Below are 24,027 nucleotides of genomic sequence, written 5' to 3'. Positions count from 1 at the left end.
GATAGTCACAAACTTTCTTCTCTACAGCCAATTCGGTTTAAGAACATTAGCTGTACCAAAGCAAAATTTCTAAGCATTTCTGCAAGGTTTTTCCAGCTTTTGAGCTGGGAAGGGCAGACTTTGATAAACCCCATCAAAACTGCCTGCCCGATGTGGCTATTTGGGAGATGTTTATGCTGTGTGTAAGCCAGCACTGCATGTTTTACCCATGATGAGAGTTACACGATGGCTATCTTGATCCTGCAGTTACCGGCTCTTTGAAAGGCTATAGCAGGTCTCCAGATGATGATGTCTTTATTCACCTGGCAAAAACCTATTCTTCCAACCACGCCAGCATGTACAAAGGGACTGGGTGTGACAACAGACAAACCTTTCCAGAAGGCATTACCAACGGGTATTCTTGGTACCAGCTGGAAGGTAAGAATGTCAGTGATACTTTTTTCGGCTGCTTCAGATATGATGTTTTTTCACTTTCTCCTGCCATCTTTGATGATGAAAGGGCTGTGATTTTGCCCAGAATTAGAGGGTTGATGAGGGGAGTAAGCCAACGCATTTGTGTGGATTCTCCAAGCAGGACATGGGTGTTTGCAGACTCTCCCAGTCAGCAGTTACACAACTGAATGAGGCAGTCTGCCGTCTGGCTGCTTCTGTGCCCTTTCTTCAGGCCTGCATAGCTCTATAGATCACACACACTGATGTTGGCACCAAGATCTTGTCCTTTCAGAAAGAAAACCAATCTTCTGTTCATTATCATCCTTTTTTAAAATGTTTGATTATTGAAATAAATGTTTTCTTTACTGTTTATGCGTAGCCAAACAGACTATGGGTCCTGTGTACTGTGGTACTGCGTGTTGCTTTCACAGTCTGAGTTCAAAGTCTTTTAAAGACTCCTAGGATGGCTTTGGCAGTGGCAAACTCTACGCCAGCCTGTGAATTTACCTGCCCCTATTTACTTGGCAGTGCTTGTATGAATTTAAGTCAAAGACCCACCCTTCCTCAGCCATAATAATCATATTTCCTGAAACACCACTGTGCTTTAGAAAACAACATTCTACAAGTAACTGGAGTAATTAAGTTGGTTTTCCACAGGAGGCAGCAAATACAAGTGTATTACTTTTCTTACAGGTGTGATGCAAGTACCAACATTTTAACTCTCCTGTTTTTCTTCTAGCTTGAACTTGGTGCTTCTTTGCAGCTGAACACTGTTTGCTTTATTTCCCTTTTAAGGTGGAATGCAAGATTACAACTATGTCTGGGGACAATGTTTTGAAATTACATTGGAGCTGTCATGCTGTAAATATCCTCCAGCAGACCAGCTGGAAGACTTCTGGAGAGACAACAAAGTTGCTCTAATCGAATACATAAAACAAGTACATCTAGGTGGGTATGTGAAGGGGGCAGGGAGCTAAAGCCGAGGCCAGGCCGGTGGGCAAAGTGGGAACTCTTCAGGTCAGTGTCAGAGCTCAGAAGTGAGGAGCTCTGGTGTGAACTCGAGAGCCATCGCTTCTGAACAGCAAGTGCTACAAGGCCAGGGGTGGGTAAGGGAGGAGGAGAACTTACAGGTGTGTCAGGTGTGGGGTGATGGGCACTACTACAGTGGTGCAAGGGGCTTAAAATGTGCTGGGGCAGGAGCAAGGGACAGGCCCCTGGCCTGTCTTACCATATACCCTGCTCAGGGAGTCTGCTTTTCTGAGCAGCTTTGAGGCAGTCATTTATTTCAGAGGCCTCTAAGTAAGTGTGCGTGTGTTGCTTATCTCGCATTTTATTGCCCAGAATGTCTGACTGCTGGTTTATCTTTGCTCAGTGCCAGTGCTGCCTTGAAGGTGGTGTGTAAGGATTTAGGGAAACTACTTCATAAGCAGAGGTTGCTGGTATTCTGCCATTGGGAAGTACTAGATAAGAGGGTGACTTATTTTAAATTTAAAAAAAAATTTTGAAAAGGCAAAAAACCCCAAACCAGTACTGAAGATTGAAGCCCTTCAGTAAAAACCACATAAAATAAGGATATATGATGCTTTCAGCAAATGAGATTTAGTAGCAGAGATTACAACGTCGCTTTCTAACTTAATTTGAGGGTAAACTATTACCAACAACAAAGGATTTTCCATTTTAATTCCCTTCAGTAAGACAGAATTGACTGCTGGTATTACTAGATGTGTTAGACATCACTGAAATAGCCTTTGAGTGCATCCAGCAGCAAAGAGTCCGACTTTCTCAGAGACAGAGGCTCATTACAGCTACAGGCTTTGATCTTCCTCTCCTCTCCCTTTTTCATAGGTGTCAAGGGTCAAGTCACTGATAAGAACGGGAATCCTATTCCCAATGCCATCGTGGAAGCCAAAGGAAGGCGTCACGTCTGCCCCTACAGAACAAATGAACAAGGGGAGTACTTTCTTCTCCTTTTGCCTGGGACGTATGTGATCAACGTAAGTGTCTGGCCTTACTAAATGGTTGTTTCTAACTGCACCGAGTTCCTGGCCACCGTGACGGCATCCTTAGGGACGGAGGAACTGAACTTGCCCAAGTCGTATACAGGAGCTGTAAAGACTCTTTAGCAGATTTAAAAGAAAATAGTATCTTAAAACATGAGGTGGCAGAAAGGAAAATTTTTGATACAGTAAGAAATATCTCAAGTCCTCAGAATGTCTAGAGATAAGCACTCATCTGACCCGGATGGTGGAGCCAGCTGGGACGAGTGTCTGGACCATGGCGACACTAGCTTGAGGTGTCTGAAACAAACCAGAGCTCTTGAAGGGTGAGGAGGGGGAGGCTGGGATCCACATAGCTGCAGGCAGCGACGGGCTGACAAGGCCATCAGTGACAGTTACTTCCTTGGGTTGAAATGGCTACTCTGCAGAGGCTGGCAGTAGCTGGTACTAGAGAACATCTATGGAGCGTAGGCTCTGCCTGCCGTCAGCCAAGGGCTTGCGCTTAAGGGTAATCGCAGGATTCCCTCTCTCGTACAGCACACACTGTACCCCGTTACAAATAAACACTCTTCATCTCAGGGCTTTTAGGGCTTTAGTCTTACTGCAGTAACATGACTCCTCTAATTCCCTATTCTCAAACTTACATTGAGAACGCTCTTCCTACATGTTGAAAGTGTAAATAAGCACATCAGACGACAATCGCTTTATAGGTGAACTCAACGTTTCAAACAAGTAAGAAATCTTTCACGTTTGCTCCTAGGCTACTGTACCGGGATATCGATCGATGCTGGAGACAGTGGAAATACCCAACAATACTGGTAACTTCAGTGCTTTGAGACACGACTTCTCTTTCTCAGAAGTCTCTATCAGATCAAGAGCAGCTTCATGTCCCAAAACTCCCCTCTACCAAGAGCTTGAACAGCCTTCAGCTGCAGTAAAACCAACTCTACACCTCTTGGTTCTAATGACCGTTATGGTCCTAACTTTCAAATGAAGTCAAGAGTGACATGACAAGGCAAAATCTTCTTGCACAAATGTGGCTTTTCAGACAAAGAATTGTATATGCGAAAGAATGTATGTTTTTATAAACCAAATTCTCAAATTTATGATCATGTTTATTGTATTTTGTAAAATACTGGCTCGACAATCAAATGTTTTACCTTAATTGTAATTAGACTGTCATATTTTTTTCTACATAAATGTTTTACTCTAAAGAAATACTGTACAGCCTGTGGAGATAAGCATAGACTTTTGATGCAGAAAGTACAAAACCATTCTGAAGAATGTGCCCGAGTTCAAAAAAGTCTTGGATTGCACTGCAAATGTTTCGCGCAAACTCAGGTTGTTCGTTGAACCAACAGCTCGTGCCACACAACTGTAAGCAATTAGTTCAATCCTGATTTTTCCTAATAAAGCCACCACTATAAATGAGGAATGGTGTTTTTACATATGCTCCTTCTTACCTGGACAGATGAGACTGCTCAGGGCAGAAATAAAGTCAAGACCAGTAAGACAGACCGTTGTTAAGACAAGAAGACAGAAACGAAGAGTAAGTAAGTACACACCCAAGGGCCGTGTTGCTGGGAGCCTGATGATAATCTGAGCCATCAGGCAAAAAAGAGTAACTCAGGTTGCTGAAAACTACATTCCTCTAAGACAGAACTATTGAAAATAATACGGAAACAGCCATGCTGCTTTGGAACAAGGCCTGTGTGCACAAGATACCTTTTTTTGAATGCGTTCATCATAGCCTTTTGAACTTTCTACCTTTTCTCCTCCTCTTAACTGCTGTGGATTGTTTACCAGTCAGAGGAGTAAATAATCACCCACTGATCCTGCCATCAATACTTGTTTCCAGTTCTGTCACTTACAGCAGAAACAATTGAAGGCCCCTTGAATTTAAAATCCCCCCAAATCAAGAAATCTGTGAGAATCCAGTGAGGCTGAGCAAGGGCAGAAAAAGCCTGCATGCTGGTTCACAGAAACAAAAATCTGTATGAAAACCAAGCACCAGAACCTCTAACACTCAAGTCACATAAAGACAACTGAGCACCAAGGAGTATGTAACCAAATCTTTATTTAAAGCTTTTAAATGGAACATAGTATTTAGTTTCCTCAAAAAAGGAAAAACTGAAAACCAAAAGACAAATGCAGTACACATGAAAATTCTTCTCATAAATGGATCTATACTCTGTGCAACTCGAGTGGATATTTGTACTTAATGGTTACCGACTGCGGTAGTACATGCACTGGGTACCTACGAGGTACGTACCACAAAAAGTCCTTGAAAGCGTGATCATCTAGGAGCAGTGGCAGAATTGCATAGTTATGTAAATTCACTATAAACCAGTTGTTTAATAGTTATTCCAGCTACGTGTGGTCAGACAACAAAGTCAGACTCTGCTTTTGGAAAAGCTATTTGGTCTTTTCGGTACACCTAATCGTCATGTTGACGGCCATTAATTTAGCTCAGAAACAAGAACTGTCCTTTAAAAGTCTGGCTGTTAAGTTAAAGCTACACCTACTCAAAAGGGGAGACAACACCTTTTTAAGTATCACCAACAAAATTTACATGTAGAATATATAGATATACTACAGAAAGGCATTCACTTCAAGCTTTCAGTGCATCTGTGCTAGATAAAAAAAAAAGCACACATTAGTTAAAAGCAACAATTTTTCATGTTCAGTAAGTGCAACCCATTGTTAAAAGATACCTTAAGCCCCGCTTTCAGGGGGTTTGTTTTTCACTTTACATCGCTTGTGCAACCTTTAACGACAAGTAACTCAAGGTAAGACTGACTCAGGTAGGGATGAGCTAGAAAAGTTCTATCAGTCAGGCAGGCCACCAGTTCCATTTATTCAGTCTCATTATGCTTCTCATAGTTTTCTAATCTCTCTTTTGTAAGAACATAATCTTCTGATGCAATTATTCTTGTTGATGCTTTCTGTAAGAACGAGGAATCGTTTTTCCCCTCGTATTAGTCTTTAAGGGGAAAAAAACCTGCCTGAAGTCTTGCAGCACATGGCTCCACACCCACACAGACAGACCTTTCAGAGACAGCAGCATTTACACAAATTTACAGCAAACAGAACTAAAACATAGCGTTTTTTCATCAGTTAAAGCTCTGGAGCACTTTTACCCTTTCTAAATCGAGCTGCTAACTGAAGTGGCAGCCACAGCCCCTGAGCAGAGCAGCGCAGCACGCAGTTCTTCCAGGGGGCTCGTTAGTAACACTACGACAACACTCAAGGGGTGCTGCCCAAAAAAACCCATAATCTTTGCAGCGTGAATGTTCCGTATCATCAGCCATCAACCTACTTCTCTTTCAGCTGTGCAAGTTTTTTAAAGGACAAAAGCAGTAGGCTTCATAATTAATCTTAAAGAAAGACTCAGTATTAAAGGTTCTCAAATATTATAATGTTCAACACTTCTAGCCTTTTGAGAAATGTCAGACTCTGAAATGAAGCAATTTTGTCATCTGCAAGTACTTCGTTTTGCACTTCACTTCCTTGGGTCAAGAGCTGAATTTCAATACTAATACTTAATTACATAGTGAAAGAGTTGCATTTAATCAAAAAATGGGTTTATTTTACTTCATAAAAAAGAATAAATGTGAGTAGCGTTTGTACATAATTATTGCATACCTGAAGTGCATGAAGGAATAGACTAAGACGGTTATTGAAAATTGTGTACTGTCACGTTCTGTCAGCACTTGGCCATCCCTCCAACTTTCTCGGTCACGTGTTCAAAGGCAAAAGCAACTACCACCCGTCGCAAATTAACCTTGAAATCTCACGTCACCTCACCGCATCTTCCAGACTGTCACCTCCGACATCACCAGCACAAGGAAGCAGTCAGCTTCTTGGCTGTACTAGGAGATGCAGAAGCATTCCAAAGGAAAACAAACACCACCAAAATATTGTCGCTATGCTAATGGTGTACCAGCCTCCATCTCTATTTAAGAAACGTTGTTCAGGTTCAACACAGAAGTTGTTTTAAGGGAAGGAAAAAAGAAAACAAAGCCACAAATCTTCCCATGCCCCTCTTAATCTGAATATAATCTGAGTATTTCTATTTTAATGCTACAATTTCTTAAATACTTTTCTTGTGACTGTGATTTACTAAGTATGCACATCGATGCATCTACACACGTACCAATAGACTAATTCAATAAATTAAAGCTCAAAACACTAACTGTAAGCACAAGAATATTTACAAACTGCAATAAATTAAACTGTGTGCGGTATTAAACAAGGATCTCCAAGACCTCACCAACTAAGGACAACTGTCAAGTTCTGTGCTAAAACTTTGCTCACTTTTGTGCCACTCCCCAAGGCCAGAACGACCAGGGTGGTGTGAACACCAGGCTGGTCACCGCTCGCCCCACGCACAGCGAGCGTGGGTCGGGGTGACAGCACAGAGGCAGCCCCAAAGATTTCAGCCCTTCGGACCGACGGTCCGGCCTGGTCTGGGGTGGGCGCCCCAGCACCTTGCAGGCACCCCCCATGCCCCTGGCGCGCACTCGCCTGCCGGCAGCTCCTACAGCAACTGGAACAGACACCAATACTCATCACTCCCTTATTTGTAAGGCACCCTTGGGGGAAAAAAAAACCAAAACAAACAGCAATCAAACAAACCAAACCCTGAAGTTTTACTGGAAGTTATGAAGAATAATATTAAAGCAAGAAAATATAACTCAAAATAAAGATTCACTCTGACACAGCAGTTTGGCCATAGATACAAAAATCAAAATTACTCATTTCCTCAGCAGTGTATGGAGTGGAGGGTATTTCCAGGGCTATTCTCTGCAACAGAAGACATGCAAGGAAAGGACAATTTTAGATCATAAAAGGGGAAGTCCATCACACTGTATGCTCTCAGTTTATCTTTTGCCAAAGAGAAAGTGTTACTGGAAGATTTAATTGTTTTTGAAGAACAATCCCAAAGCTGAGTGATTGTGAACAGCAACAATCATCACTCTGCCCACACATCTCTTTTTGAGAGCTTAATAAGGTTTGGTTTTGTTTTGCGTTTGTTTTTTTTAAAGACAGAGATCACTTAAGGGGATTGATTAGAAGATAACACCAAGAGCAGGATGGTACAATTTGTCCCAGCAGGAACTAGGTAAGAACAGCTGCTCCCCCAGACCTGCAGTGACACAGCCATCACAGTGACCGTACAGAAGGTACCACACTGAAAACACATTAAGGGACAGGAGACAACGTCATGGATGAAGCTTTTCAAGTACAGTCCCCACATTGTCAGTGCTTCTCCTGAATACACACACGTACACTCCTCTCTCAGCTGCAGGTTCCAGACAGCGACTGTTTGGTTCTGACCTGCAGGTGCAACGGAAGAGCCTCTGCAAGCTTCACTGCACTTATCAAATCAATAATTAAGAAAAATAAATAGCAAGCAGTGTGAATTAAGGCAGGTGGCCATCTACTAGAAGCATCCCTACTTGAAAAATTTAAGTATCTACCCAAAGGACTTGTCCCTCTTGGGCTGAAGGATTATCAAATCCCATGAAAGGTTTCTGCTGACCAAAGAACTTTAAGAACTTCCAGCTACCTGCTGTCACTTTACAAACCACAAGGGGCAAGAAATTTGCAAGCAAGAATTCGAAGAAACACATACAACTGGGGTTGACATTTTGTTTAGTTCAAATGAATTACAGTAACACTTCAGAGCATCTTTTAGTAGTATTCTTCAAAAATTAGCTCAAACATACAACCAAAACCTGACTGATCCCAGTAATTCAGTCTTTACCTATGAAGGTATTTCTCTGCAGGCAAATAACAACCTAGGGTTTACCGAGTCTCTCCTGTACAGCTCCGTGTCCCTTTCCTAGGTTAATTCCTTGTGTTCCAGGTGTTGGCAGCCCTCTTCTACAAACACTTTACACCAGAGTAACTACTTCAGCTCTGACGCGAAGGTAACTATAGCAGTGAAACTCTTTGGGCCAGCACACGGTCATCAACAGTTTTGTACTGGTGGTGTTAAGGAAGCTGTTTAACTTCAGCCTGCAGGACAATAACACGGTACAATTCCCACATTTAGGTCACATCTCCGTTCTTGGCACTCCCCTGACTACTCATTTGCCATCCTCTATCGGGCTGATGATCAGCAACTACCTGTAAAATTAAAAGGTGCTAAAAACATACAGTTCCTCTTGTAATCTAGTTTTCCGAAGGAATAAATACAACTCACTGGTACAGAAACTCTCCATCTGAACAACAGCTCAAATGAGTAATCCACCTACAGCCTGAAGATACCTGGGCTTACAAAAATATACTCATGCTACCTACGCTGAGTGCACCACAGAACTGAGTCAGTTAGTAGACTCCTTAATAAAAGAACTGGTAAGTTTCACAAAGTTTTTGACAAAATACAGTGAGATGACAAGAGCTAAAAGCAGTCAAGGACAGGTCCAATGAGACCAACTTTGAGTTTGCCAAACACCTTGCAACAGATTTTCAGAATTCTTGTGACAGAGGTAATAACAGCGTAAGTTGGAAACACTACTTAATTTAAAGAATGTCTATATGAACTAGAACTACACAGCTTATTTGTTTCTGCAGACAGAGGTGGACCGTTTCTTACTATTTTTATTCAAGCAAACATAGTGATGGAGCTGCACACTGCACTGCTGAAGTCAAAAACAAGGGCAGAGAAAGAGTGAGACTGGCCCCTAATATTGCCTGACTGGACATTACACAGTGTCTCCTTCATTTATCTTGCCGGTTCAAGTCTTGTCTCATGCTACTGAAATAGTAACCAGGACAGTACAGACCTCTAAACCGACAAAGCATTCCAAAAGCCAGTTTCTCAGGATGTTTAAGATATTAACTGTAAGACCGAGCTTGGATCAATGACTTCCCAGGACACACAAAGCCCTGAACTTTACAATGCATATCACAAAAAAAAGGAATAAAAAAAAAGACACACAGTACCCTTTTCTATTTCCAAAACCTTAAATTATTTTCTATCACATCTTCCCCGCTTCCTGGTAAGATAATTTGGTTACTTAGAGGAATTTAAGTTTTGGGAATGAGGGAGACAAGATTCTGTTTATTTTATTGACTTATTCAGAGGGTTCTGATTGAGCTTGGTGCCTTCACCAGGCAACAGATACTGCAATCTGAAGAATGTTTTATCTTCTTAAAAGAAGGAACTGACATTAACTAACTCCTCAACATGTCTCTCCTCTCGTAATCATTGAATTAGGGTTTCTAATGTGTGCGTCTAACCCACTAAAATGTCACTAACTCATGTGGAACACAAAGCACTTGAAAAGACAGGTAGTTTACAGGAATTGGTTATTTCTGTCGAGAGGGATTTAAAATCTTCAAGTTGACTTACGAGCATTAGGCTAAACTCTTCACAACCCCAGTGCATTTATTTCAACAATTACTTTTCATACCAAATGGAAAGAGACCCAAAATATTAATTTTCCAATAAGCATACAAAAATAGTTTCTTACTCTCTTAACCAGTCTATGAAGTTCCTTCTGCTGCTTTCCAGTCAACATCCACCTAACTAAAATAAGTCAGTACAATCATTTGTATGGGCTGTCTGCACACCGGACAGGGCTTGTTCCTCTTCTTAAGTTTTCTTGCGCACGTAAAACATGACATGAGGTGTCCTGTTTTGCCATGTACTATGCAGCCATTTTTAGGTCTGCTCTGACATATGACACAGGGCTCTATGCTGGTAACGGGCAGACTGGATTCCACGCTTTCCTCTTTATCTTGCATTTCTCTCTTCTCAGGTTCCTTATAGTCCTCCTGACTGCCACAAAACATGCTGCTCGATGTTGATGGCTGAGAATAGTCTTCACTTTCCTGGGACTCAGAAATTTGTACTGCTTTATCCTCATTCTCCTCCACAGCTGGTTCTTTATCTTCAGCCATTTTCACTTTCTTGCAGTCAGGAACATCAAAACCTTCTTCAGACTCTAGGGGTAAGGAACTTTCTAATTTGCTCTTTTCCAATTTATCACTCTTTTCATCTGGAAGCCAGTCCTCACGAAGGGCCCAACATCTGTGGCAATGTCGTGGAAGCGGAGGATTCATTTCGCTACATTCAGGACACTTCCAATAATCCTTTAGTGGATTAAAGGTTGGAACAGTTTAAGCTACTTGGAATGCTTACAACTGAAGTATTCACAGGCTATAAACAGTTTATTACTGCCAAAATAAGAGTTATCTTGACTATCAACTTCTTAGTATTTTTAGAATTCCATTCAGTGTTTGACCACATTTTATGATTCTAGATTAAAATAGTCTTTAATTTAAAAAGACTGTTTTCTTTGTTTTTACAGTAGATTTGGGAAATAAAAATTAAGGTAGAACAATAATGATTTATTATTTCTTAGGCAAAATTAAAGAAACCAGACCGCAAAAGTCTTCAGAGAACCTTATCAAATTCCTTCTGATAAAATGGTCACCGTTCCCGTTAGTTTCAACAATAAACTTCTGAAATAGAAACTATTCAAGACTGAAGGGACATTTAACCTGTGGGATGCTAAGCTGTTGGTGTGCAAACCGGCCGGGTGAGGGCACTCTGACACTGCAGTATTACAGAGCATAAAACATTGTCCATTGAAGAAAAAAAAAAAAAAAAAAAGGGGGGCTGCATCACTGTCTCAGAGGTTACTCCATACACTATGCTGAAAATAAGCCACTGTCTCATTAAAAATACCCTTAATTTTTAAGGAGAAAGACCCTTGTTAGAAATAATGCATGCCACAGGGGGAATAAAAACAAAAAATACAACAACCCAAAACTTATTTAGAAGATTCAAAGCACTTTTTTGAGTCCTGAATAACATCAGTGACGAGACCAAATTTAATTCCTAAAAATAACGTACACACATATTTCTCCATACATAAGCAGTGCTATGTTTTTAGATGGTTGCTAGCCCCGTGTTTTACACACATAGTAAAGTCCCTCAGTCCTACAGACCATCAAGGGACTCCAACGTCTCGGACAGTTTTGGACAACAGCTTTGTTCAAGCTTCAACCATGAAAAGCAAGTATAGATAAAAAGATACACTGCTTTTTAACTCCAGTGTGTGCTTTTTTCACATTTGTCTACACACTTTGCCTCAAACCTCTGAATTTATTCCCACACTTCAAGAATGGTCTCACACAATTCAGAAAAAGCCTCAAAATCTATTAATTTACAGTACTGTTCTGAAAGCAGGTTTGCCTTCACATCTATAGGCTACAGGTTCCTTCGTTCAGGTTGGACAATAAAATTAGATATGATGATTTACAGATGAGCTATTTAAATATACATGACTTCAAAATTCTTTTTTTTTTGCATTTTATGCAAAAAGTCAGATTTAGGCTCCAATTAATTTCCCTCCATTAAGTCAGTGAAACTGTAAGTTAGTTTGGGTTTTTTTAATGGACTAGGAAGTTTACTTTTTTTTTTTAAATATCAATGTTCCTTAATAGTCGCATGTTCAGTAATTAAAATATTCTCTCAGAATCTTCAAGCGTACAAGAAAAAAGTCAATTTAATTAAAAAAAAAAAAAAATCACTGGTAACAATAGAATTCATCTATACTCCTTGATCTACTCTGTCAGTTCAGCCAACTTACGCTTTGCCAGTCAAGTATTTACTCACAGCTAGAGAAATCTCTGGATCTTCATCAAACGAATCGGCATCACTATCTTCATCCTGATAAATAGTCAGCTGATACACCTGGTTTAAATAAAAAAAGTATTGATGTAACTCATTTTTGGCATTCAATTAAAAATATGATCGATTTTTAATCTGATAGATTTTCTGACATTTTTAATCAAATTTAATAAATGATGCATACACGTTAATCTACATAAGCAAGTAACTCCACAAAATCTGGTGACTGCTTTAGGGAAAAAGAATTCTGTTCACGCTTGTAACACACAGTTTGAAGAAAAGCATAGGATAGACAGAAGGTACCACTTTGTCCTGATTTTGACTGGGACAGAGTTAGTTTTTCTTTTTAGCAGCTCGAAGAGCGCTGTGTTTTGGTTGTAGTCTGAGACTTGTTACGAGAAGAATGTCGGTAGTGCACTGATGTTTGTAGGTGGTGCTGAGAACCTCAAGGACTTTTCGGCTTCTTATGTTTTTGCCAGTGTGCAGGAGCACAACAGGATGGGGGGGAGCATGGCCAGGACAGAGGGACCACAACTTCCCTTTTAATTTGAACTTAGACTTAGGATTGAGGGCCAAATTGGCCAATGGAGTATTCCGTATCATGCAGCATCATGCCCAGTATATAGATGAGGGTTGACCAGAAAGAAGGGCTTTTGCTCTTCCAGGAACTCTCCTCCGAGGGCTCTCTTGGACTGTTCTCTCTCTCTCTCTGTCTCTCTCTCTTTTTTCACGCCTCTCACTCATCCAGGATTGCAGTGCCAGGACTTACCTGTTTCAGGATTGCTTGCCAGGATGCGACAGGCGTTGGTCACCGGGTGATGAGCAATTACACTACGCATCACTTGTTTGCGTACATTATCATCATCATTTTACATATATATTTTCATATATTACTATTAATTTAATATCATCATTATTATTAAATTGTTCTTATCTCAACCCATGAGTCTCCTTCCCTTCTCCCCTTTAATTCTTTTCCCATTCCCCAGGGGAGGGGGAGCCAGCAGCTGTGTGGCATTTAGCTGCCGGCTGGGCTGAACAACCCACTTTCTAGAGCAGAGGTGCTCCTTCCCCTCCACTCAGCACTGGTCAGGCCACACCTGGGGCACTGTGTCCAGCTCTGGGCTCCCCAGTATATGAGAGACACGGAGCTACTGGAGAGAGTCCAGCAAAGGGCCACTAAGGTGATCAAGGGACTGGAGGGGCTTTCACATGAGGAAAGCCTGAGAGAGCCAGGACTGTTCAGCCTGGAGAAGAGAAGGCTCAGGGGGATCTTATCAATGTGTATAAATACCTGAAAGGTGGGTGATAAAGCAGATGGAGCCAGGCTCTTTCCACTGGTGCCCAGAGACAGCACAAGAGGCAACGGACACAAATAAAAACACTGGAGGTTCTGTCTGAACATCAGGAGACGCTTTTTTTACTGTGAGGGTGACCAAGTACTAGCACAGGTTGCCCTGAGCAACTATGGAATGCCATTCTTGGAGATACCAAAAAGTTGTCTGGACATGGCCCTGGCCAATCAGCTCTGCTTGAGCCAGTGGGGTTGGACAAGATGTCCTCCAGAAGCCCCTTCTAAACTCATCCATCCTGCAATTCTCAACGCTGTTGCTGGGGGGCAGTAGCACACCTCAACCCTTTCTTCCTTCAAATCACCCTCTTATCTCAGGGTGCAGCTCCACAACACTATAACCTGGTGTACATCAGTACAGTCAGCACCATTCAGCCCTTCAAGTATCACAATCAAGTATGTCCCTGGAAAACTCTGCTTCTGGTACTTAACCAACCCTGCCATGAGCTGATTCACCTCTTTGAAAAAAACAACAAGCCAGAAAAAAGTAATTTTCCACTTCATTCCTGACATTCCAGATATCTACATCTCTTGAAAAGGACGGTAATCACAGCTTTACTGTTTTCTTACCTCCTAATGAAAATTTCTAAAACTGTGTTTCAGCATCTCTACGGAACATCTATGTTCATGGAGGCAAATGATTCGGAAATATCCCTTTGCAAAGAGTTGCTAGGAAAGTTTTCATTCAGTATTAAAAGTGATTTCAAAGCTCAATACATACTTCTATAATTAAAAATGTAGGATGAGACTCAAGTACACATGCTCCAACTGCTAGTGAGTGAAGTTAAACAGACAGACTTTTCCAGACTGTTAAGACTCTGTCTCAGAGCCTATGGAAAGCCTTAGCACCACTCCGGTTACTGCTTGGTAGGTGCGTAATGGTGACTCAACTACACAGGCATGTAATTTGATTTAATGAACGACAGGGTGCAGTTTGTCACATAGCACACGAAGTCCTGAAATAAACTTGAAGAGTTACTTCTTGTTGGAATTTCAACATTAAGTATTTCTCTAAGTTTTATTACTCCTCTCACCCCCGAGTCGAAAAAAACCAACAAACCAAATACGTACCTCATCATCTTCATCTGTGAGCTCCTGTCCTTCTTCATTATGGCTATAATCTTCTGAATAAATAGACTCAACTTCAAACTCTACACTGAACTGGTCTGAAACAGAACTGTGGTCAAACCAGTCAGAGTTTTCACTTAATGAACTGGCATCAAGATCCTGAAAAAAAAAGAAAGTACACATTGAACCTCACTAGTCCATTTCCATAACCATTACTATTAAGATAGCTTGTAAGATAAAACCAAACTACTCAGTTTAATTAGCTATGGAAGAAATACGACCAGCTGCTGTTAGATAGAACATCTTTTATGGGACAAATGAATTATAGGTGAGTAAAAACAAAGCTAGATCTGAAAGCCTTTTGACAGCTTTGTAATGGAGGCTGCAGTCAATCTACAGCCAGCTTGAAGACCACAGCTACTATTTCACGAAGGCTCTCCTAAAAAGTGAAAGAACAGACGCCAAGAAGATGCCGTCTTTTGGCTGCATGTCATTAAATTTTCTATTCTCAGCAACTTTTTTAAACTGTAATTTGAGACAATGGCTATACAACTATAAAATAGCAGAAGTGACAACATGGTATTAGTTCTGTCAATTCGGAATACAGTGCATAACTAGGAATACTGTTAGTTTAGTTCCTCATGACTTAGCCACGGATAGTTTGCCTCTGTGTTTGCTGAAAACAACACTAAAAACCAGTAAAAGCTTGGAAAATGAATACAGCATTATCATCGGGGCACTACACTGTACAGTTACCGAGGCTGTACCAGAACTACCAGATGCCCAGAAGCACCAACTGTTCCGAATTATGGAATGTCTACTCTTCTTCTCTTAGCATTCTAAGAAATACTTCAAAACACAAAATACGTCTGGCAGTTTTTCAATACTGTGCCAAGCAGTAAGAATCTGGTTTTTAAAGAATATCCAGCGTTAATATTTTAAAAAACTTCACTTCAGCTTTGTCAGCAGATCTAGGAAATACCCCACTCCACCCACACATCAACTTTTCCTTCGGCCCTGTTTCTCTCCTCAGACACCACTGAAGGCACTGCTGCTTTTAATTAAGAACATAATATTTTAAGATGCATATATGCACTTGTGGTATCTGCAAAATTTGTACTACAAAAATATGTATTTTGACTTACAGGAATTGAAAGAGAATCTGTTGAATCACTGCTATTGCTTCTTTCACGGCACAGACCACTGACTACACACCATGAGAGACTTTCATCAAACGTCAACGAAATGCTGTCTGACTTGTGTCGTTTTCTTCTGTCACCACGGAGATCATCTGAAGAATTTTCTTCTGGGCACATTCAAGAATTTTTATTACTCCAAAAACATCTATGCAATGTGCAGTTTTGAACATTCTTAGCAAAAGCTTGAAATATAATTTACTTATATAGGAATTTAAGAAAAATAAAAGTCATTCAGTATTAGTTTACGGGGAAAATAGCAAAGGCGCCAAGAACTTTTCTTAAAACAAGACACAGTAACACTGAGAAACATGAAAAGTATGAAACATTCCTGAAACCAGTGTTTCGGGGGCTGGCTTTCCCCACCTATCCCATGAGTACAGCTTGTAAATGGCAGTCTCCACATGCAAGAAATACAGTAATTGTGAATTTGGAAGCATTTTCACTCCACACATGACATGTTAAAGCCCTCTTAATTTTAAGGAATACAATTAGGATCTTAATTGTCCTAGCTCCCTCTACAGTCAGTAGACAGAAAAGCACTTTCAGAGGGCTGCTCAGTCCATCACAGAATTTGCAGGGAGACAGAGCAACTGGCTCCCATGTCACACACATACAAAGGACCTCAAGCTAGGCAAGATTAAGTTCAGATTCAAGTTTCAGATATCTCAACAAATTTAACTGTTAATAGTTGCACTGTAAGTAATTGTATTTACTCAACGGGATTTTTGTAACAAACCATTATGACTTTCACCACGCACTAGCAAGAATATCTTCAAGGCATATTCTGTAAAAATTGAACTCTGAAAGCATTGCTTTAAGCTGTGCATATTAAACATATTTGGTTTGAAGGCAAAAAGACAATGCTTTTTAAACATATCATGTTTTGAAACAACCACCTACTGCACCATAAGGAGTAAGGGCACAGCACTTTAAGGGTAAGTCAGAATTCAGCTCCACTGACTTCAAAGAGTGTTTGCTAAGAAACAATTTTATTAAAAAAAGCGTTGCAAAGTCAGTAGGTAAGTGCAGCGGAGTGAAAACTCCCCAAGAGGCCTGACAATTTGGTTCAACAGACCTCAGCAAGAGCCTGCTGTCCCCCTCCAGGTGCCTTTTGCACCCACCCTCTATTGCCCAGCTTCTTCTCCCCTGCCTTGCAAAACACATCCTGACAATCCACGAGTCTTCAAGTGTTGAATCTTTCATTGTAAAAGAAAAGAGAACAAAACACTTGTACATACTTTGAGACTTCTCTCACTTTCCCTTGGTGCTTCTTGGCTCAGCCCCTTTCTTTTCTTTTTCCGCCCTGAGAGCCCCACCAAATTTGGTGCCCCCAGGCCCAAGGGTTGCTCCTGTCCATCGTTGTCCTCATTTAGTTGTCATGGCTCCATGCTGTACTGATACTGTATCACCACAAGGTTTCTATACACTATATAAGCGGCTCCAAAGGAGCCGCTACCATCCCAATTTAACAAGAATAGTGGTTTAAAAGGAAGATTTCCTATAAATTAGAAAAAAAGTGTATATAAAAACACTATATTAAAAGAACTTTTAAGGTTGTAACAAACTAATAAATGGATGCAAAGACAAGAGTTAATAATCAAACCTACAATAAGTAAGCACAACACAGGACCTTATGTGCTCTGGGTCATGCCTAAATATTACAGGTTATGATGTTTAACCAAGACTTTCCATCCCTTCACCAGTTTTTGTTACAACATTAAAACGTTCTTTTAATTTAGTGCAAACCGCTCAGCAACGCAGCACAGTTTTTGGTCTGACTAACACAACAGTGGCCTATGATGAACACAAAAAACGCTACACAAAGGCTGAGGAACTGAAAAATACTCCCAAGCAACCGAAGAAAATGAAGTTCTATGCAGCGACAGAAGGTTATCACTGCCCAAGTAATTACAACTGTCAAGTCACGAGGTAACAGAAGTAAGTGATAGAACAAATCAATGTAAGAAATTCCACAGAATAGTATTTAAGTCTAACTGTAGAGAACACTTCCACCGGGAAACTTAAAGTAATTCAGGTTTACGCTGACCAGCTTGTTATTTGCTAATGATCAGAAGAAACGTTCCATGTTTTGAAAATGTATTTGCCAGTGATGATCGAATAATGATGGTAAAGAGAAAGAGGAGATAAATATGATCCTAAGTCACCAGACTTTTAAAAAGGTACTTAAGGAATGGTCAAGTACCTAGATATATGCAAAATCGTCCCATATTACTATCAGATCTTTGATGTCTTTGCCACCAATTGAAATTCAAAGAAAACTGCTTTTAGAGAGCAAACAAAATATAAAAATCTGTGGCTGTCTACATAGGGAACTGAAATTAATTTGACTACATCAGTCTGTTACAAACAAAAGTGTTCTCATCATGAAGATAACACAACTGATTAAGTCCTGCTGAGGTAAATAAGTTTAACAGATCTGTGGAACGAGTTATTCCAGCATCTTACTAACAGCTCTAGAGATCCAAACTGTAACATGACACTGGAGCAATGCAAAGAATCTTGTATTTCTTCCAGACTGAACGTTTTGTTTTAGATAAGCAGAGAAACATGAATAGTATTTGTCAACATCTTTCAAAGTCAGTAAGGCAACAGAATGTACTTTTTTTCCTAAGTGGCTATGCTACTGAAAGCTCTGCATCATAAATCTGCACATACCAGATTCACTGTGTGTTCTCCTCCTAGAAGACGCAGTTGGTCGGGAAGTCCCATTTGATGAAGTCTGCTTCTCTTCTAACTCTTGCACGGATTCCTGGTTAACAGAAACACTGAGTAAGCCCAAGCATGAATGTGAGGTAAAAGGCTAGAATCAACTCATTGCATCTAAGCCATTGACACTATCATACAAAACTAAACAGAATTTACATCTCAGAACATTAATTAAAAAAAAAAAAAATCACCTCTAGAACATTTTCTGCTTCAAGGTGAAATCTGGCATCATCCTCAGGTGTGTCAGCAAGAGTGGAGTCTGAAACCGAATCAAACAAAAAAAAACCTTAATACAGTACAGCAGAAAAAGTCAATTTCAGGCTTCAAAACACTAGAGTAAAAAGCAAGGAAGGGAAGTTAACTGCATACAGCATTTACAAAGTGAAATCTAAACAGAACTTACAATCCAGACATTTTGCAACAATGGAAAAAATAACCCCGTTCTGTTGCTTTTCAAGTGTGTGCAGCACTTTCCCTGTATCATTACTGAAGTGGGAAAGCAGGGAGAAGAAGAAATCTCAACTGCGAAGTAGCTCTGAATTCTATTATAAATCCCTTCAAATGAAGGCTGTGCTTTAGCTGGGATTCTGCAGATACGAAATACAGGCAGGATACGTTTTACACCTTTTCCTTCCCAAAGTATATTTTACCGGTTACCATCTTATGGGAATACTGAATTGAAAAGACATTGAATAGAAGAAAAATTAACTGTTGTTAATTCTACATGCTTACTACCAGACAGACCTTGAATCAAGGTCTTTTCTTTTTCAAGAGGAGAATTCAAGACATAATTTCGGTTTGCATGCTTAACAATAAGGTATAATAAAGAGAGCACGTTTCCCATCTTCGGCAGCTGAACACTCGCCTTTAGGAAGAATCAGAAATGAAGGGTGTCTTAAAATGGCTTCCATTGTTTAACTTCTGGTTCACTCCTTGCAATAGCCAAAAATTACAGCTATATTGAGCATTTTTACACTGCAGGAAAGATGACTCTAGGTAACAATTCTCCACTTATGGAGTGGCTACCCACAAAGTAGTTTTTGAAGTATTTAGACCTTTTAAAAGAGGACTCAGTATAGCTGAGAGTGAGCAGTTCTAAATGTACTCTACATTCAGTTTTGAAAATTAAACCAGAACACTAACAGAAAGAATAAAAATCATTTGCCCCGACTTCATTGCTGGCACAAGTTCAAGAAGCTAATTTTTGGTATTAAAACTTTTTGTGTTCTTGAAAGCTTCATCTGTAAGAAATACAAGGAAATGATTCATTTTTCAATTTAGTCCTCTTCGTGTTCAGCTCTGACTGTGCTTGTTCTGGTTCTACTCTGACAAAATTACCCAAATGCTGTTCAGATACTTTTTTTTTCCCCCCTCCTCCAGAAGAAACAGTGTTTGCTTTGATTCACTATTTATGATTGCTCTGGACAGTTGTGTGTAAAGCCAAATAGTTAATTATGGAGAGATCGATGTTATCTGATCACTCCATGCAAGATGCACTAACGTAAGTTGTATTTTCCCTACTACTGTTTCCCAAAACAAAAGGTCCTCCCAAACTAGCTTACCTTGTTGATTGATTGCTATCAGATTTCTGGAAATCATTGAATATAGTCTCCTTGGATGGGGATAAAGAAAGAGATGTCGCAAGTTAGCTACACGTAATTATAAAAGAGAGCTTACCATCTTTGAAGATGCAAAAAGTTAAGGAAGGCCATACGCATAACTTTCTCCTTTATTTCACAACCAGACTCTCAGAAAAGAATACCATTTTACCTGTGTTCTTTTACTGAAAAGCTTGCTACTCCAAATAAATCCCCCAGGAGATCATTTGCACAGTGTACAATATGTTGCTGTTTTTCATCATATAATTGTTTAGACATAATATATTGTCCAAGATAGAATATTACCTGTAAAATAAATGACATACACAGACATTAAATACCCAAGTTTTGTTGTTTCAAGTCTAAGAGAAAACACTTTAAATTCATTGAGATTTGCTCTTCTCACACTCACTGCCCAAAACTCCCTTTGAGCTACGATTTGCATGTCTTTCCCCCAAGTACTCTGCTATTCTACTGATCATCAGATACTTTTGTTCAGATTTTGAGAAACTTGCTAAACCCCACCGAACATGTCAGCAGAAGAATAAAAAACCGATACCAATACCTTGTCTCAATACCTTCTAGGTAAACTATGAACTACACTGCCCCTATTCGCCCAAAACAAAAGAACAACGACCTTTAGTAATTAGAAGTTCTCACCTCCTTCATAGTAAAAGTGTCCTTTTCTGCACCAGCTAACTTTAACAACTTCAACAATAGTGGCTTTGGTTTAACCTGCGAGGAAGAAGAAAAACAGCGTGCATCAACTATTGACCAAACAAAACACTATTTATACCCGGTGCCTTCCTCCTTCTGTATTAATCTGACATACAAACACATAACTACATTAAAACTTACCCCCACACAAGTTTTTTTACTTTGCAAAGTTAAACTTAAAAGAAAACAACACGAACCCAATCATTCTAAACTTCTCATACACTGTACACCTTAGTTCAAATCGCAATCTCTCCCTGGTACAGACAGATTCCTCGATTTGATCTACAGGATTCATTTGGTGGTTTCAAGTACAGGGTTGGGTCCTGGGGAATTCAGCTTCACTCCTTTAGTCATTACAGTGACCCTCAAAGGGAAGGCAGGAAGACAAACGGACCTTTGTGACTATCTGTCAGGTCCAGAGTGCAAGCAGAGCTCTAGTTCACCTCTTTCCTAGTCTCTTCCTGTGACATGTTTCTGAGACTGCGGTTTTGCATTTGCCAGCTGGGCTGCCTTACCTCTGAAGACTTTTCTTAGCTGGTATAAGCACATCCTGACCTTTCTATCATATTTCAGTCACTCCTACCTCCACAATGGCCTCCCACCCCCCTTCGCTGTGCCAGCAGAGTTACATCTGCAGCTATAGTATGACAATTTCTGAGGTAGAGGAAAGTTTAAAAAATAAAATAAAATTAAAAAAAAAAAAATCATTTCCCTCTCTCCCCTCTTTCTTTTTTCCGTCCGGCCAGAGCACTGCCCTGATCCCACTCACTGCACTGTTCCACAAATAGCTGTGCCAGTACCAGTGTAGGAGATGAGAACAAGCTGCAGCGGCTGCCATAACTGCAAAGAAAATGCTTGTGGAGCCACTGACAGTGCAGTATATTTTAGTATTGCCACTTTAACAATAGCATAACCGTTCCAAGAGCACGCTAGTATTTAGCTATCCTAATATATTCCCTAAAATAGGAAAAAATATTATAGAAAAGAAACATTTTTCTAGGAAAACGTGCATAAAATGTCATGAGACAATAAATAAATGCTTAAGGGAAGGGGGAGAAATTCCCTACATTCCATTTCAAATATCTGCTAAAACCAACGTTGTTTTTAGTGCATTAACAAGAGATTAGTTGCGAGAATCACACATAATGAAAACAATAAACAAGCTTGTGGACAAGGTTACATGTCTATTCACCTCTTCCTAGGTGCCGAATTATTTAGAACACACAGCAAATGCTACTGTTTCATACAGGAAGCAAACAGTAAATTAAACTACTAATGACAGCTGAGTATAGAAAGGCAAAGCACAGTTTCAGCTCTCTGAATCCACAACTAGACCCATGGGTTCAGATCCTTTTACTCCCCAGCCCTCTCTCCCTGACTCCTGCAAGTATTAAGTTCTTCTGCCACATGGATCTGACAGCAGATGGTAGCATCACATTATGATGGGTTAAAAAATAAAAAAGAAAGAAATTAAAAAAAAAAAAATCAATTTCCAACACTCTGCTGTTCTGTTCCTTTGCTTTTTTGAAGTTCCGCTATCAGTCTACGCTTTTAAGCTTCACCCTTCTACCAAAAGTACTCCAGTTGAACTGTCAGTGCAAACATGTCGTTTTTAACTTGCATCTCAGGTATAACACGTAAGAGTTTCATCCTCAGGAAACCTTACATAGAAAGCCAGAGCACAGAACTGTCACTACAACATGGAAAACTTGGATATGCAAAGCCATAAACACAAACAAAAACTCTTTGCTTACGAATTCCAATCGAAGCGAAAGTGAAAATGACAAATTCAAAAAACCTTCAGTTGTAATGACAAGATTATTTCACAAACAGTCTACACTTTGCCCAATGGAGATCTTCCACAACTCCTCAGTTACGAACTGTTACAATTTCCACTACAAAATACTTACCACGACTAAACGGGACCGTAAGATCCTTTTGATCAGAAGAAAGCGACCTGACCATCAAAGCTCTCCAGGAAACAGAGTCTAGACCTAAATCATCACCCTCAACTGTCAACCACGAACGAGAAACACTTGCTTCACCATCACGGGATCAAAGAGAGACCATCTTCAACGGATTTCCTGGCTTTTCTCTACCCATCACTCGCTGAGCAAAGCGACTCTTCTGAATTAGCAGATAAAAACTCTGCAAAAAGCATTAAAACCTCACGCGTCCAACAGAGCTACTGACCAGCGCCTCTTGCTCCGAAGCGGTGACAGAAGAGGCATCCGTAAGGGACGACATCTTGGTATTGCACATTTGCCTGCAATCAAGGGGAGAACCACCTCAAAACGTGTCACACGGCTACACAAACCGGGTCCCCCCCTCACAGGGACACCCCAGGGCCGCGCTCCGCAACCGCGGGGGTGCAGCCGCCACCCCGCCGGCGCCCACTCACCTCGGTGCCCTTGTCCAGCTCACACGCCGGACTCCAGCAGCCGTTACACGGGCCGAGTCGGGCCGGGCTGGGCCTTATATAGCGCTGCCACGAGGAGGCAAGTCGGGGCTTAGCTCCTCCGCCGGCCGCGGCCCGACATGCCTGAGCATGACCAGGAGCGGCGGCGCTGCCGAGGCCCCGCGGCGGCGGCGGGGGGGCGGGGGCCGGCGCTGACTCACCGCAGCCGCCAGAAGCCCGGGGGGGGGGAGGGGGGACGGGACGGCGGCGGCGTGGAGAAACAGCCCGTCTCCGCGCCGCCACCCGCACGTCCCGCTCCCCCCGCGGGCGGAAAACGCGGCACTCGCCTCAGCGCCGCGCCTCGAGCGAACGCCCCGCCGCGCTTCGGCCACCCCCCTCCCCCAGCACCGCGGCCGACGCGTGTAAAAGCGAGCCCCGAGCGACCCCTCAGCCCCTGTCCCCGAGCGCGCCGGGAATCTCCACGCACCGCCAGCCGCGCCCGCTCCGCTGCCCGGCCCGCGGCGGGCGCAGGACCGGTGGGCCTACCACGCCGTACGGAGCTCCGCGCCCCGCGCCGCCATTTTGGCCGCCGCGCCGCCCGTTGGGCTCTCCGGCGCCCCCTACCAGGCTCGGGGCAACGGCCGCGGCGCGCGCAGGCCGCGGGGCAACGGCCGCGGCGCGCGCAGGCGGCGGGATGGAGCGCCAGAGCGGTGCCGGCGCTGGGGGACAAACAGGGCGAAGGGCTGGGAGCAGCGCCGGGGGCTGTGGGAAGCCGGGTGCGCGGGCTGGGCTTTGGCGGTAGCTGTTTGGGGTTTTGTCTGCGTCTCTCCTCTTCTTGTCCGTCGTCCCTTTTGTCCTCTCCCGACTGTGTTTACGCCACTCCGCAAA

At 41.7% G+C, this 24,027-nt stretch overlaps 2 protein-coding genes across 4 annotated transcripts in view; one reads left to right on the top strand and one right to left on the bottom strand.

Moving 5' to 3' along the window:
- CPM (carboxypeptidase M) overlaps positions 1-3,423 on the top strand; it is a 37,241-nt gene extending 33,818 nt beyond the window's left edge. Inside the window, exons 6-9 of the mRNA XM_086610435.1 lie at positions 247-417; positions 1,228-1,380; positions 2,278-2,426; positions 3,190-3,423. Of these exons, the coding sequence (XP_086466561.1) occupies positions 247-417; positions 1,228-1,380; positions 2,278-2,426; positions 3,190-3,423 (707 nt within the window). The remainder of the gene's footprint in view (positions 1-246; positions 418-1,227; positions 1,381-2,277; positions 2,427-3,189) is intronic.
- A 6,385-nt stretch (positions 3,424-9,808) lies between these two features.
- Positions 9,809-23,658, bottom strand: MDM2 (MDM2 proto-oncogene). Of its 3 annotated transcripts, none has more exons than XM_086610854.1 (11): positions 23,627-23,658; positions 22,935-23,007; positions 20,685-20,759; positions 20,197-20,330; positions 19,989-20,038; positions 18,618-18,685; positions 18,376-18,469; positions 15,646-15,806; positions 14,504-14,659; positions 12,067-12,144; positions 9,809-10,535 (listed from the first exon to the last, which is right to left on the bottom strand). In XM_086610854.1, the coding sequence occupies exons 2-11, from the start codon at positions 23,001-23,003 to the stop codon at positions 9,966-9,968; spliced, it is 1,455 nt and encodes a 484-aa protein (XP_086466980.1). In that variant the 5' UTR covers positions 23,004-23,007; positions 23,627-23,658; the 3' UTR covers positions 9,809-9,965. The 3 variants fall into 3 exon arrangements, with proteins under 3 accessions (XP_086466980.1, XP_086466979.1, XP_086466981.1); XM_086610853.1 differs by lacking the exon at positions 23,627-23,658 and adding an exon at positions 23,143-23,200; XM_086610855.1 differs by lacking the exon at positions 23,627-23,658 and adding an exon at positions 23,143-23,200 and having other exon boundaries at positions 15,646-15,803.
- Positions 23,659-24,027: the final 369 nt, after the last annotated feature.

The sequence above is a fragment of the Tauraco erythrolophus genome, chromosome 4 (genome assembly GCF_009769465.1).
Source record: "Tauraco erythrolophus isolate bTauEry1 chromosome 4, bTauEry1.pri, whole genome shotgun sequence".
NCBI lineage: Eukaryota > Metazoa > Chordata > Aves > Musophagiformes > Musophagidae > Tauraco > Tauraco erythrolophus.
Note: the sequence above shows the minus strand (reverse complement) of the source record. Positions and strands in the feature narration are given on the sequence as shown.

Bases quoted from the DNA above. Each gene is read 5' to 3' on its own strand.
- MDM2 (XM_086610854.1), bottom strand. From the start codon at position 23,003: ATGTGCAATACCAAGATGTCGTCCCTTACGGATGCCTCTTCTGTCACC. The intron at 20,039-20,196 runs GTAAAATGGTAT...TCCCCATCCAAG, and splicing joins TTTTCAGTAAAAGAACACAG to GAGACTATATTCAATGATTT. The intron at 18,686-19,988 runs GTAAGCTAGTTT...ATTCGGTTTCAG, and splicing joins GATAGCAATCAATCAACAAG to ACTCCACTCTTGCTGACACA.